Source organism: Ictalurus punctatus, chromosome 16 (genome assembly GCF_001660625.3).
Source record: "Ictalurus punctatus breed USDA103 chromosome 16, Coco_2.0, whole genome shotgun sequence".
Classification (NCBI taxonomy): domain Eukaryota; kingdom Metazoa; phylum Chordata; class Actinopteri; order Siluriformes; family Ictaluridae; genus Ictalurus; species Ictalurus punctatus.
Genome location: NC_030431.2, coordinates 4,761,444 through 4,774,686, shown reverse-complemented (window position 1 = coordinate 4,774,686; position 13,243 = coordinate 4,761,444). Strand labels below are relative to the sequence as shown.

The 13,243-nt window shown below is 43.9% G+C and overlaps 1 protein-coding gene across 1 annotated transcript; it reads left to right on the top strand.

The window, feature by feature from the left end:
* The first annotated feature begins 6,886 nt into the window (after positions 1 to 6,886).
* On the top strand, positions 6,887 to 12,926 carry LOC128635231 (uncharacterized). Its single transcript, XM_053687055.1, has 3 exons — positions 6,887 to 6,946; positions 10,448 to 10,602; positions 12,080 to 12,926. Exons 1-3 carry the CDS (start codon positions 6,887 to 6,889, stop codon positions 12,924 to 12,926), a joined length of 1,062 nt encoding a protein of 353 aa, XP_053543030.1.
* The last annotated feature ends 317 nt before the right edge of the window (positions 12,927 to 13,243 follow it).

Here is a 13,243-nt window from a genome sequence, read left to right as displayed (position 1 = left end):
ACAACCTCTGATTTTCCCACAGCTGAGTAATTATCAAGTCTAGGATTCTCAATCACACATGACAGCTCAAACACAGACTCTCTCACACACTCACACACACACACACACACACACACACACACACACACACACACGGCTAAAAAAGGCACTTGTTTATCCTCCTTTCCTGCTCTTGAGGCTAAATTAACGAGAGAATCACTCTCGTGTTAAACGTTAGCATATGCGTCCGGGGAAAAACGCTGCAATAAAGCGAGAAGGGCTCTGTGACACAGATACATCGGGGCAGAATCGTGATTTGACTGTTTGCTTGCTACCGAGTACAGTAGCTGGGTTTAACGCTGAGTTCTGATTAGCAAAAACACCCTCCAGCTAGCTAACGCTGGGTAGCGAGTGCTCAGCATTTCACGGGCTAGTTAATGGAGTGCGTCTCAGCCAGATTCTTAATATGTCTTAGATGAATTTGAGATAATCTATTAATAAATAGATAATCTATAGCTAGTTAAGAAAAGCTTTTATTAGTCGGATTTAGATTTAATAAGAACTAGATAGCAAACATCCCTACAGTGGGAGAACGTTAGCTAGCTAATTAGACAGTGCTTAGCGTTACATGGGGTTAAAGGTTCTAATGGTCCATGTAATATAGTAGATACTTTGGGATGAAGCTTGCGTATTTAATTTATATATATATATATATATACAAACTGGTTTATTAGCTAGCAAGCGTTAGCTAGCTATATGACAGTGTTTATCATTACTCGAGTTAGTTCTGGATGTTCACACAAAATATTAATATATCTTAGATACTCTGGGATAAAACTGTAATTAGATTATATGTTATTATATGCTTTTATCAACTAAACGTATATTCAATTACCACTAGCTAGCAAAAACGTTAGCGAGTGGAAGAATGTTAGCTAGCTAAGAGAGAATGCTTAGCATTATGCAGGATAGTTATGTCTAAATCAGTCTGTCTTAGCCAAAATCGTATAAATATTAGAATAAAGCTGTGCTTTGATAATTATCTGAATGTGTAGCTGGTTGTGGGAAACTTTTATTAATTAAATGTGTGTGTAATATCTGCTAGTTAGCAAAAAGCCCCAAAATGGACGACTGCTGGCTAGCAAGTGGTAACTATTGTATAGCAAGTGCTCAGCGTTATGTAGGATAGTTATGGAAGTCTGTCTCAACCTAAATTTTCATATATTTTAGATAATTTTGGATTAAAACTAGCTAACAAAAATCCCCCTAGTGAGGGTTTAGCAAAAACGCAGTGCTTAGCATCAGGTAGGCTAGTTCTGCTATCTGCATTTTAGCAAGAAGAATCCCGGAAACATTTAATGCACGACGTACAAATTATTTATTTGTTATTCCTGTGTATAAGTGATTTATTTGAGGCTAGTCAAAGTTGATGTTAATGGTGATGAAGGGCTGCATATGGTTTTGTGTGTGTGTGTGTGTGTGTGTGTGTGTGTGTGTGTGTGTGTGTGTGAGTGAAAGGAGAGAGAAAATAAACGTTGGCCGGCCGAGTTATCCCAAGGGATTGTCGATTTCAAATGGCTTCTTCAGGAAAATAATGTGGAGATGATTGGGAAGCTCTTGTGAGCTGGTCATGGAGCGCATTAGGAAGGAAATACGCAGCAGTCGTAATGAAACGCTGATGAGAAATGACTTCCATGAGGAGCTTCGCTGCTCTGACTCTAATCAGGGAACAGAGACATGCAGTGAAACATCGGCTTCCCCTCCATCATCCTGTTGTAGAACTCTTCCATATGAAAATTCTTTCTGTCCCTCGTTCTTTTTTTCCCCTCCTCCTTGTCCTTCTCTCTCCCTCTCTCTCCCTTTCTTCAGCTGGACACAGATGAGTTAGAATTGGTTCAAAGTCTTAAAAATTTGCCTTTTACGACACTACTAAATGTGACTCAGGAATGCATTTGGAAGCGATTCAAGCAGTGAATCGTTCTTTTTTTTTTTTTTTTTGAACGACTGTTTCGAGTGACTCGGAACAAATCAATTTGCAAGCCTAAGCTTTGTCTTTCCGCTCCGTCCTTGTCCGCTTGTCACCCGCCTACACAAAGGGGTTTATTTTTGTTGTTTTTTTTTTAAACAGGATTTATTAGCAGCAATTACACCTGATTGTGCTCCTTCTTTCTTTTTGAACGACTCTTTTAAGTGACTTGGATGAATCGATTCATGCACGCGAAGCTTTGTTGAGGGTTTATTTCGGTTCTGTCCTTTTCACCTTGTTGTCCATTTGGCTGACGCAGTGTGTGGCGAGAGAGGGAGCGTTCTGATTGGCTGTCCAGTGGTGAATCGGTAACAGAGAGGAGAACTAGAAGCGAACTTTGACTCTTTGACATCAGCTATAAGCTTATTATGCTCTCGTTAAGCTATCAGAGGACGTGATTCGAATTTCCTGTAAGTATTCAGCACGTGCTAAGAAGAAAATAACGTTCCAGCAATGCTATACGAACAGAGTTCACAGAACGTTTCCAGTCAGACACGTGGAACATTACCGAAACGTTTAGTGACGACGCTAATGAGTAGCTATTCTCTGATCTCTCTCGTGGATGTGTAGCGTCGGCTATTGGTCTCGCTTGTGGGTGTGGCCTATCCAGATGTTATTAGTCCTGATGAGAAACAGCCTACTATATGATTCATACACATCACTTTGGTTTAAAATGTACTTAAGCTTGATTTCGGTTACATTCTCTGCTTTGTGCTAGCGTCATTCTCGGATTAGATCAGGAAATCAAGCTAACCGTTCTAGCTACGTACACTCATCAGACGCACCAGCGATCGCCGCTACTTCTTTCCGAGCTTTTTAATGTCTTGGTAAATTTAACGAGAGCTCGCGTATATAACAGGATGAGATGAAAGCGCCGTTGTCTTTTTTTTTCTGTTTCCTACAGTAAACAGGAACTGACTGCAGGTAGGAATTGAAGTTGTGAGCGGGGGAACTGAAGAAACGTCGGACCGCACGCTCAACAGGACCGCTCTGAGGATTCATTTGAGCCGACTGTTTGGATTTACAGCGCTAAGTACCTAATTAGCAACGAATCGAGAAAATGTTGGATTTGCAGCTCCGTGTCGCACATGTACGTAGAAACGGAACGATCTCCCGTTGCTTTGTCGCTCGCTAGCGCGAACTAAACTGTTGCAGCAGAAGCGGTCTCGTTTCGACCGGGGAGCTCGACGCCGGCTTGAAACGAAAGAATCGTAACGTTCGGGAAATGCTGCGCTAAGTGAAACTTGCTAGCTGAGCTGGCAGACGTTTTCATTTTCTCAGGAATCTGTTTAATTTTCTTAATTGCGCTTAAAATGAACGAGCTCTTCGAATTCGTCAGCAATTCATCGTAATAATAATAATAATAAGAAGAAGAAAAGACTTTCTGAATTGAAAGTCTCTCTCTGTCTCTCCTTCACAACGTTTCATGGTTTGATTAAGATGGACGACATTACTCACTCACCAGCAGTGTGTGAACCACACTGGAGTAATAACTCTTTCTTTCCCTCGAACCCACCCACAGCCCGGTTCTACCTCGGATAGTTCACCTCCACTCGCTCGTTTCTCTCCACGCGCACGGGTTATGGCGTTAGCGTTTAATACGATGTGAGCGAGATGCGTCCTGGTGGCTCTCCAGCTGCCCGGCTTTCTTTCCAAATCACACAGGGGGGAAAAAAACACTTTATAGCTGACCGAAAGCCTCACCGAGGCTTAATCACGACCCGAACTCCGATAATGAACGCTTTAAATCGAGCGTCCAGAGCGGAGACAGCTGGAGCGTGAACGAGGGGAAAATACGAGGAGAAAAGCAGGGAAGCTGGAGGACCGCCGCTGGCAGGAGCGCCGACGTTCAGCAGATTCTCGGGGAAATTCTGAAGGAAAGTTTATCCACGAGGAACGCCAAAGTTTCGTTTCATCTCTGATTTCTCTTCCGCTTTCAAATCTTTTTCGATTTTTTTTCTTTCTAAAACGAACATTTTTTGCTTTGCTTGAAAGGTTCCACTGAGAGTTCCTTCTAAGTTTTCAAAAACATTTTAAGGCTTATTTTTGTGGAATTTGTGTGAGGATTTTTCGGTTGCTTTGTCTCTATCACAGTTTGGGAAATTTGCCGGAGTAGAGAAGTGGATTCGTATTTTAAAAACAAACAGACAAACAAAAAAGTTTCAGACGTCTCGGATGTTTTTGAGACAAAATATTCTTTTCAGTGTTACTCTGTGAGAAAGTAACTTTCAGATGACTCGGTCGAAAGAGTTTAGGAGAAATAAAAAAAAAAAGAAAAAGTTTTTCATTTCATTTTTGCTCGTTTCAGAAAGTTTTTCCTTTTCTTTTCTTTTTTTCCCCTCAGACTGTTAGGAAAGTTTGCGTGATAGTTAATGTGATTTTTTTTTTCTCTCTCCAAAAACACAAAAAGCAACGTCTTTCTTTTTCATTTTTGTTTTTTTGGTTTTGTCTGTTTTCGGGAAGACTTTACAACTCTCTAGCTCACGCCTTCTCTCATTGATTTTACAAAAATTGCTCCAAAAAGAAATAACTTTCGCTTCTTCTTCTTCCTCCTCTTTTTTTTTTTTTTAAAGTATTTTAAATGCGTAGATTTTCTTCGGCTTTACGTTATTTCTCATAGATTATTTGGAGAAAAAAAATTGCAGGATTAAAAAAAAAAAGGATTTCTTTTCCAGGATTGTGTTTTTTTTCTTCTTCTTTCCCTCCCCTAGGAATATAGATGTTTTGAAAATTTCCTCTCGGGATAGTGTGAGCTCTGGAGCTCCGTATCCAGACGGATCTGTCCCAGTGGGGCGGTGACTCGGAGGTTTAGCGCCTGTCGGGACAGGAATATAAATCTGCGTGGTAATACGTGTGTGTAAATCAGGCCGGGTATTTGATGTATGTGGCTCGTGAGTGGAGTCGAAGCTGCATAAAGACTGATGGACTTCTCTTAACTGTCAAAACTCCACTTCTGCTGAAAACGAGCCGAGGAGTGATCTCGCACCACCGGCGAATAAATCACCGCCGCAAAAACTCCCAAAATCCTTCAGCTAGAACAACACTGCGGCGAATTCCTTTCTCCGGGAAATGAAACGGCGAGGGTTAGGAGTGAATCGAGAAGCTTTCGGCTAAATCCACACACACACACGCATACACACACAGCACCGTGTAACAGGCCTGGCGTTATTCGACACTAAATATGTAGCATTACCTCATCTAGTGAAAAAATATATGGACGCAATTAAGCGTGATGACTGGCTCGCTGTCAGAGTCACACACACGCTCGCGAATCGAAAACAAATCGACGCGAACGTCCGCGCGTGCACTTTTAATTTCTCTCTAATCACACGCAACACGATGGAGGCTTTTTTCCCCCTTTCTAAAAAGAGTTATGAAAACTTAACGGTGTTAAAAGATTTGAGGCCGCGTGATTGAGTGTTTCTGTGACACGCCGACGTAGAGAACTTTGTGGTTCCCGCCCAAACCCGAACCCGATCGAGCAGAAGCTAAACCCATGCGTTAGCCTGTTAATAAATGCGATCAGGTCGGAGGTAGATTAAAACGGTTACATACGTTTCTGACGAACTACAGTTAAAGATCTGCTAAAAAAATAAATAAAATGAATTCAACTCGCTCATTTTGCTAGAGCAACCAGACTGGTATCGCTATAGCAACCCGCTATTTTATAAGAAAGCTTTGCCTTTTCGTACAAATTTCACACGGTTGCTACGGGGACGGAGCGATACCACAGGTTCTGTTTCCACGCGCTTTAGTTGTGTGCCAGCGTCTACCTTTTATCTGCTGCGTTTATGGGGTTTTCTTTGTTGTTGTTGGTTTTTTTACCTGTTGCTATGACGATCTAATAGTCGACGCCTGAAAACAATTCTTTCCCGCTTTTTTTGTCTGAAAGAGCGCTCAGACCCAGCGCAGATACGGTTTATCTGTAGGGAAAAACCGAGTTCACTGACGGACCTGTGGATCTTTTGAGAAAGGTTCTACTTGGAATCGTTTCTGAAACAGAAATACTAGTAGGGTTCTAAGTGGAACCGTTGAACCTTTCGCCAAGAGCGGGAACTGAATTAGGCTGGTAGATGATACGGATAGCATGCTGACGGCGAAAAATCCTGAATCTGTTTCCTCTTTTTAAACTCCAGACCTGCAGATTAGACCCTGCTACGCTTTCAGTTCCTAACCTTGTGGTAGAACTCGGTTTAGATCCGTTCTGGTTCCTCCGACGTGAAGCACTCGAGGCTCACTGGACGAATCCGTCAGCGAAGTTTAGAGTAAAACGTGGAAGCTCCTGACACAGAGTCCGCCGCACGAGCAAAACAACATCCTGGAGCGTTGGACATGTAGCGGTTAAGACGCTGTGCTAATGTCCAGGAGGTAGCGAGTTCGGATCCCATGAGCCCTGACCCCCTCGGCTGCTCAGCTCTGCATCTGGACCGGATTCTCTCTCACTCAGAGGATCTGCCAAACCAATAAACGTCAATCTGCAGTAACAATAAAAGCGATTTTCCTCAAATTAGGAAGGAAAACCCCCCCCCCCCCCCCCCCCCCCACTGTAAAAGGAGGAAAGATCAGCGCGCGAATAGCAGACAATCAGAAATGCCCTACAGCATCGCCTCATTACCAATCCCGTTCCATATTTACTACACGCCGCGACTCCGCTTTGTAATTCCCTCTAAATAATAACGCTGAGAAAGCGTCAAGCCTCGTTTGTCTTTCGCAAATGATGTGGAAACGTGAAAAAAACAAAAAAAACGCCACGACTCGGGATAAAGGGGTCGGAATTTCCTACGGCTGATTTACAAGAGCGTTACTGAAGCATTGAAATATCATCAACATGATGGCTGCTCGCTCAATCCACCACTCACGGAAAGTCAGGATCCGGGAACGATGGGCTTGTCCGAGAAGAACGCAGGCGGCGTAACGGCGAACACACCGAGTGACGCCGTGGTGTGATGAAGCGGCGTTACCGTGACCACCACGGAGCCCCTTATCTCCTATAACAACACCCTGAAGTGTTTTATTCCTCTTACACCACTGCATTTTACCAGCTACTACAATGTTTTACGAATTAAAGAACAACCCGTCGTACTTTATATCCGTCTATAGTTACATTTAACGTTTGCGAAACAAGTTCCTGTCGTCACGTACGTTACAGGCGTTCCCTCACAAGCTTCTCTGTATTATCTCAGCTCGTCGTGTGAAGAAGAAGCGTAAACTCTGACCCTTACAAAGCGCCGACACTGGAGACTCCTTCCGTATGCGTTAGATTTACAGTAAACGTCACCACATCGACGGTTCTTTAATCCGTTTACGTGGCGCGTCCTCCGTACACGTCCCGTACACACGGACGAGCTGTCAGGACGGCTGTCAGAGCTGCTGTTATAGAAAATGAATCGACACCCGACGACCAATCACAATCCAGAACTCAGAAACAGGATATAATGCGCTTCAAGCGATCCATCGTGAAGAATCTGACAGGTTCTGGGAGGAACTGGGAGGAAGGAGAAAATAAGTTTGAACATCTCTCCGAACGCCAGACTTTCTCAAGAGCTCCAGTTACTCCGAACGTCATTCCAACATGGCGGCGCCTGTAACGGCGCAGCATCTGGCCGCGTCCCAAACCACGCTTAACATTTAAGGTTTCCAAATGACTGTTCTCGGTCAGAATGCGTTTAAGTAATAAAATTAAGGTTCGGGACACGCCTGTTATCAAATCCATGCTGCTATTGACGTCAGTAAATTAGCGCGACTGTTCCGTAATTGGGTTTACGTAGCTAGATATATATGCGTGTCAGGATTTCGCTCGAGCGCAACCAAAGCCGTGAGCGCCGTGGTCCAGTGGCATGCGCGTTATTATTATTATTATTATTATTATTATTATTATTATTATTATTATTGTTATTAAAGCCTGTGTAATGAGAGCAGAAGTAGTCGAGGGTGATGAAATGCAGCGAGGTTATTCTGAGCAGCCGGCCAAAGCAATTACTCGCAGCAATCACCGAACGCAAGCACAAGCCAAAGGTGATTAAATTCAATCCCGCTGTAATGGAGGCTCACGTTCAGGGGAGAGACACACGGAGTCAAGCAGAGGACGTTTAAAACCGCTTTAACGCTCATTAGTTTGCGATCGTCGCCACGTTTGTTGACTTTTAGTGAACGCGTTTCTCAGGGGACGTGTTCTGATCACGTTTACTGAATTTCCAGCGGCATTGTGTTGACTTTTCCCAAACCCCCCCCCCCTCCCCCCTCCCCCATTCCCTCTCCAAACAGAGTTGCCATTATTGCGCTCTTCATTTCGCACATACTTTCAGACCTCTTTTTTTTTTTTTTTTTTTTTTTTTAAAGCCCGCTTGGAAGGCCAGGAGAAATCGCTGCCAACACTTCATTAGCTGAAATTTCACTAGCTATTTTCATTATACTGATTCCATTTTGTTTCTCAGATCAACATAATGATGATTAATCTGACCATCGTCCTAATAGCGGTTCAAAATAAATGTTTTTACACCTGTCTCTGTTCATGTCGTAGCCGTTACACGAGTCCTTGCTGTAATCTTAATGAACATTTCGAGACATATTTTAAACGTGATTAAGCGTCAGTTAAACGATTCTTGTTTTTCCTTCTCAACACGTGGCCAGGTTCACGAATCTGAAACCGCTTGTGTTTTTAACCCGGCGTGACACACGGACATTCCTCGCTGTAATGAATTAACGTGGAAGCGGTGTGAGAGGAAAGAGGAAAGTCCCGCACGTGCAGTAAACTCGGTGTTCTCAGAAATGGCTAAAAATTCTGAACGTGAATATCTGATGAACCACAGGGTGGACAAATCATAACTTCACTAGCTACTCCATCAGACATGACGAGTGCTCCGGGCGAAGACGTCCTTCCTAGCCGGACTGGCGTGTTTTGCTAGCTAGCAATGCTACCTGACCAATAAAAGTAGTTCTTAGCCAAACTGTAGCTACAGTGACGTGCGTCACGTCACCAAAATATATAAATATATAAACAAAATGGCGCATGTAGCATTCAGTAATACATATTCAAAGAAAAGCTTTGTGTGGCATCAAAAAAAATCGTTCTTTGCTTGGGCAGGAAATACGATATCACGGTTTCCTGCTAGCACTAATTTAGTCTGCGCTTGTGGTTTGTCTGGTTTGTTAATAAATGCAATAAACGAAAATGCAGTGATCCAATTTGAAGATTGTCAAAGATTATAGTTTAATAGTTCGTTTGCAAACTCGGTCACCTTTTTACACGACCGCAACACCTTCCGATTCCTTCGTTTCGTTTTGTTGTTGTTGTTGTTGTTGTTGTTGTTGTTGTTGAGGTAAATTCAATTGAAAGAAAAAGAAAACGACCCCAGTAGCATAACGTCAGTTCAGGGATGCTGCATGCTTCGCGTCAGTCGTCATGACGACGTGCCCAAAGCTCCTAAAACAGCCATACTGATGACAAAACAGCGTTTAACTGCACTCCACACTACACCGGGGGCTATTTGACTAAAGACGCCGGAGGGTCGTGCGGGTGAAAAGTCCGTTTACTGTATGGCTCAGTACATCACAATAGCTTTATACCACTGCAGTCAGGTTCCTTTGTCTCCGGTCACAATGAGCACCAAACCGACAGCCAGCACAAAAAAAAACATCCCGGTGGTGTTTACGGTCTCCGTCGCTCTCTTGTAACCCCTCTGTCCTGTTCCCAGGTCAGAATGAGACGTTTAAATCTTTTACTGAAGGCAAAACAATGTCTTTGTAGTATGTAGTAATGACAAGTAAGGTCTGGTACGTGTTGGATCTTTAACTACACCCAGAAGTGTTGTATTCCTCTAAAACTACAGCAGTTTCATTTATCAGTGATTACAATGTTTCATTTAGCAAAGGAAAACATTGTATTTTTTTTTTTTTTTTTATCTGTTACATTTAATGTCGTTTAACGTCCACGAAGGCGCTCGTTCCGACACGTTATCGTTTCTGTAGTAACAGCTCGCGCACAGGGGCGCGCCGCTCAGAACAAACGGATGAAAAAACGTGTGTAATCTTTGCTATGATGACGCTTTCTGTAAATGTAAGGTTTATGGAAGGAGTCTCCAGTGTCAGAGGTAAAGCTGTAAGTTTAAGTTTTCCGACATCTTCGGGACAGAGAAGGTCTCGGGAACACGACAAGCTGCGTTTTTTTTTTTTTTTGGGTCTTATTAACGTGAAGAGAGAGAATTAGAGAGAGAATAAACAGAGAGAATAAAGAATGCATTGCTATGCTATTAAATCTTTCAATCTTTTCTCTCTTGTGGGTCACGTGATACGAGATTGACGTCTGCGGTGACGCCTTGGACACACCCTCCACAGTAATTAGTCCCTCTTTAAGGACGGGAACGATCACGGGGCGTTTTTCTAACACTTCTGCTGCCGGAGGCACATTGGTGTGCGTAACAAAGGCCGAGCCCCGGGTTTTAGAGTCATCCGGCCCCCGTTAACTCACTGCTGCGCTTCCGTTTCAGCGCCTTTGAGGTTTTCAGGCAGATCGCAGAGACGGGGGCCGAGTTCACGCTGAGTTTCGTCAACGCTCATCGTCTTTCAGTCCTGCCTTTTTTCGAAAAGGTCAAACTGAGGTCAGTCCAATCAGAGCAGCGAGACCGAGGGCTTTGGATCAGAAATTTCACCTGTTCGATTCGTTGACGAACAATGGCTTGGGCTGGGGGAGGGGCTGGAAACGGAAACAGAACAAGAAACAGCTGTTTTTATCTCCGTACACAAAACTGATTTGACTTAATGACATTTTAAATCATCACAACTCGCCTTTGAAACAAATCAGTAGCTTTTTCAAGCTGCTAACAAACTGGCCATGTGCAGAGACACCGAGACTCGAATTATTCCAAGTTACATTCGCCAATTCCGTAAACACGCAACGCGCTGATCAAAAAGACCCGAAACCGACAAATCAACAAACAGAACGAGTTCAAAAGTGCTTCGCTCGAATAAAAAGGAATGATGAATCTAAGGAGTAAGCACAGGAGAAACCGGAGATTTGAGATTTTCCAAACTAGATCCATGAAAATGTGTTTTACTTCGCCTTTATATCCAAACATCAAAGAAAACCACTATTCATACACACGAAAATAAATACACAATACCGTACTCATTACTTACTCTGTTAGTGTTGCTGTTCTGCGTTTCAACAACGTGCCTTCTGGGCTGTTTTTCCTTAATGGAAATGTTGAAAACTGTCAATTAAACCGACGTGGCCAAATTTTCAGGTAAAGCCATCAGTGACGGCGTTCATTTCATTTCTATAATTCAAGAACCCTGTCTCTGCCAGCTCGGGAAATACGAGAGATTTCCAATCAGGACCTTAAAAACGGCTACCGTTCAGGCTAGCAATTTAGCCGAAGTGCCAACATGGCAGGCTTCGGAAAACGTATAAATGAAAAAGACAGCTGGAGCGAGGACATTCAACACGCAGCATGACGACGAGAGGAATCAGAGACGGGAAGGACAGGAACGTATTTTGATGAAAATTTGAAAGCGTCTCGTGTTTAAGCTGACAAATGCGAGAATGTCTGTGAGCTAAACTTCGGAAAACACATAAATCAGCTGAGAGTATTTAAAGCACAGAGGAGAGCATGTTACTGAGGAAAGACAAGAAAGACAGAGAGAGATGAGTAGAGGGTGAGAGACATTTCACAGCCTTCAGTAATGCTCTAATCCAATGGTCTGTTAATAGACACAGTCATGTGTCCTCTCAGTTAGAACCACAGTGTTGTTGAAAGCAGATGATGGAAGAACAGGGACAACTGCCCCTCCTCAATCTACCCCAGGAACATCCAAATTCACCTGAATGACATTAACGCCCACAAATGCAACAAATATATCAAACAACAAAGAATGCCCCTGAAGCCCTTCAAAATCCTCTAAAACTACATTGGAACCTCCTGAATTTCATCCTCAGACTTTACCTAAAGCTTAAAAAAAAACATACCGACCTCCCCAAACTCCACCCCATCTCCAGAAAACCATACGAATCTCCCCAAACTCCACCCCATCTCCAGAAAACCATACGAATCTCCCCAAACTCCACCCCATCTCCAGAAACATACCGACCTCCCCAAACTCCACCCCATCTCCAGAAAACCATACGAATCTCCCCAAACTCCACCCCATCTCCAGAAAACCATACGAATCTCCCCAAACTCCACCCCATCTCCAGAAACTCATACTGACCTCCCCAAACTCCACCCCATCTCCAGAAAACCATACGAATCTCCCCAAACTCCACCCCATCTCCAGAAAACCATACCGACCTCCCCAAACTCCACCCCATCTCCAGAAAACCATACGAATCTCCCCAAACTCCACCCCATCTCCAGAAACTCATACTGACCTCCCCAAACTCCACCCCATCTCCAGAAAACCATACGAATCTCCCCAAACTCCACCCCATCTCCAGAAAACCATACCGACCTCCCCAAACTCCACCCCATCTCCAGAAAACCATACGAATCTCCCCAAACTCCACCCCATCTCCAGAAAACCATACGAATCTCCCCAAACTCCACCCCATCTCCAGAAAACCATACGAATCTCCCCAAACTCCACCCCATCTCCAGAAACTCATACTGACCTCCCCAAACTCCACCCCATCTCCAGAAACTCATACCAACCTCCCCAAACTCCACCCCATCTCCAGAAAACCATACGAATCTCCCCAAACTCCACCCCATCTCCAGAAACATACCGACCTCCCCAAATTCCACCCCATCTCCAGAAAACCATACTGACCTCTCCAAACTCCACCCCATCTCCAGAAACTCATAGTGACCTCTCCAAATTCCACCCCATCTCCAGAAACTCATACCGACCTCCCCAAACTCCACCCCATCTCCAGAAACATACTGACCTCTCCAAATTCCACCCCATCTCCAGAAAACCATACTGACCTCTCCAAATTCCACCCCATCTCCAGAAACTCATACTGACCTCTCCAAATTCCACCCCATCTCCAGAAACTCATACCGACCTCTCCAAACTCCACCCAATCTCAGGAAACTCATAATGACCTCTCCAAACTCCACCCAATCTCAGGAAACTCATACTGACCTCTCCAAATTCCACCCCATCTCCAGAAACTCATACCGACCTCTCCAAATTCCACCCCATCTCCAGAAACTCATACCGACCTCTCCAAACTCCACCCAATCTCAGGAAACTCATAATGACCTCTCCAAACTCCACCCAATCTCAGGAAACTCATAC

What these genes read in the sequence shown, in the direction of transcription:
- LOC128635231 (XM_053687055.1), top strand. Translation starts at nt 6,887, where the DNA reads ATGGGCTTGTCCGAGAAGAACGCAGGCGGCGTAACGGCGAACACACCG. An exon ending in ACACACCGAGTGACGCCGTG is followed by an intron (nt 6,947 to 10,447) that starts GTGTGATGAAGC and finishes CCCGGGTTTTAG; the next exon opens with AGTCATCCGGCCCCCGTTAA. An exon ending in TTCGAAAAGGTCAAACTGAG is followed by an intron (nt 10,603 to 12,079) that starts GTCAGTCCAATC and finishes CCCCATCTCCAG; the next exon opens with AAACATACCGACCTCCCCAA.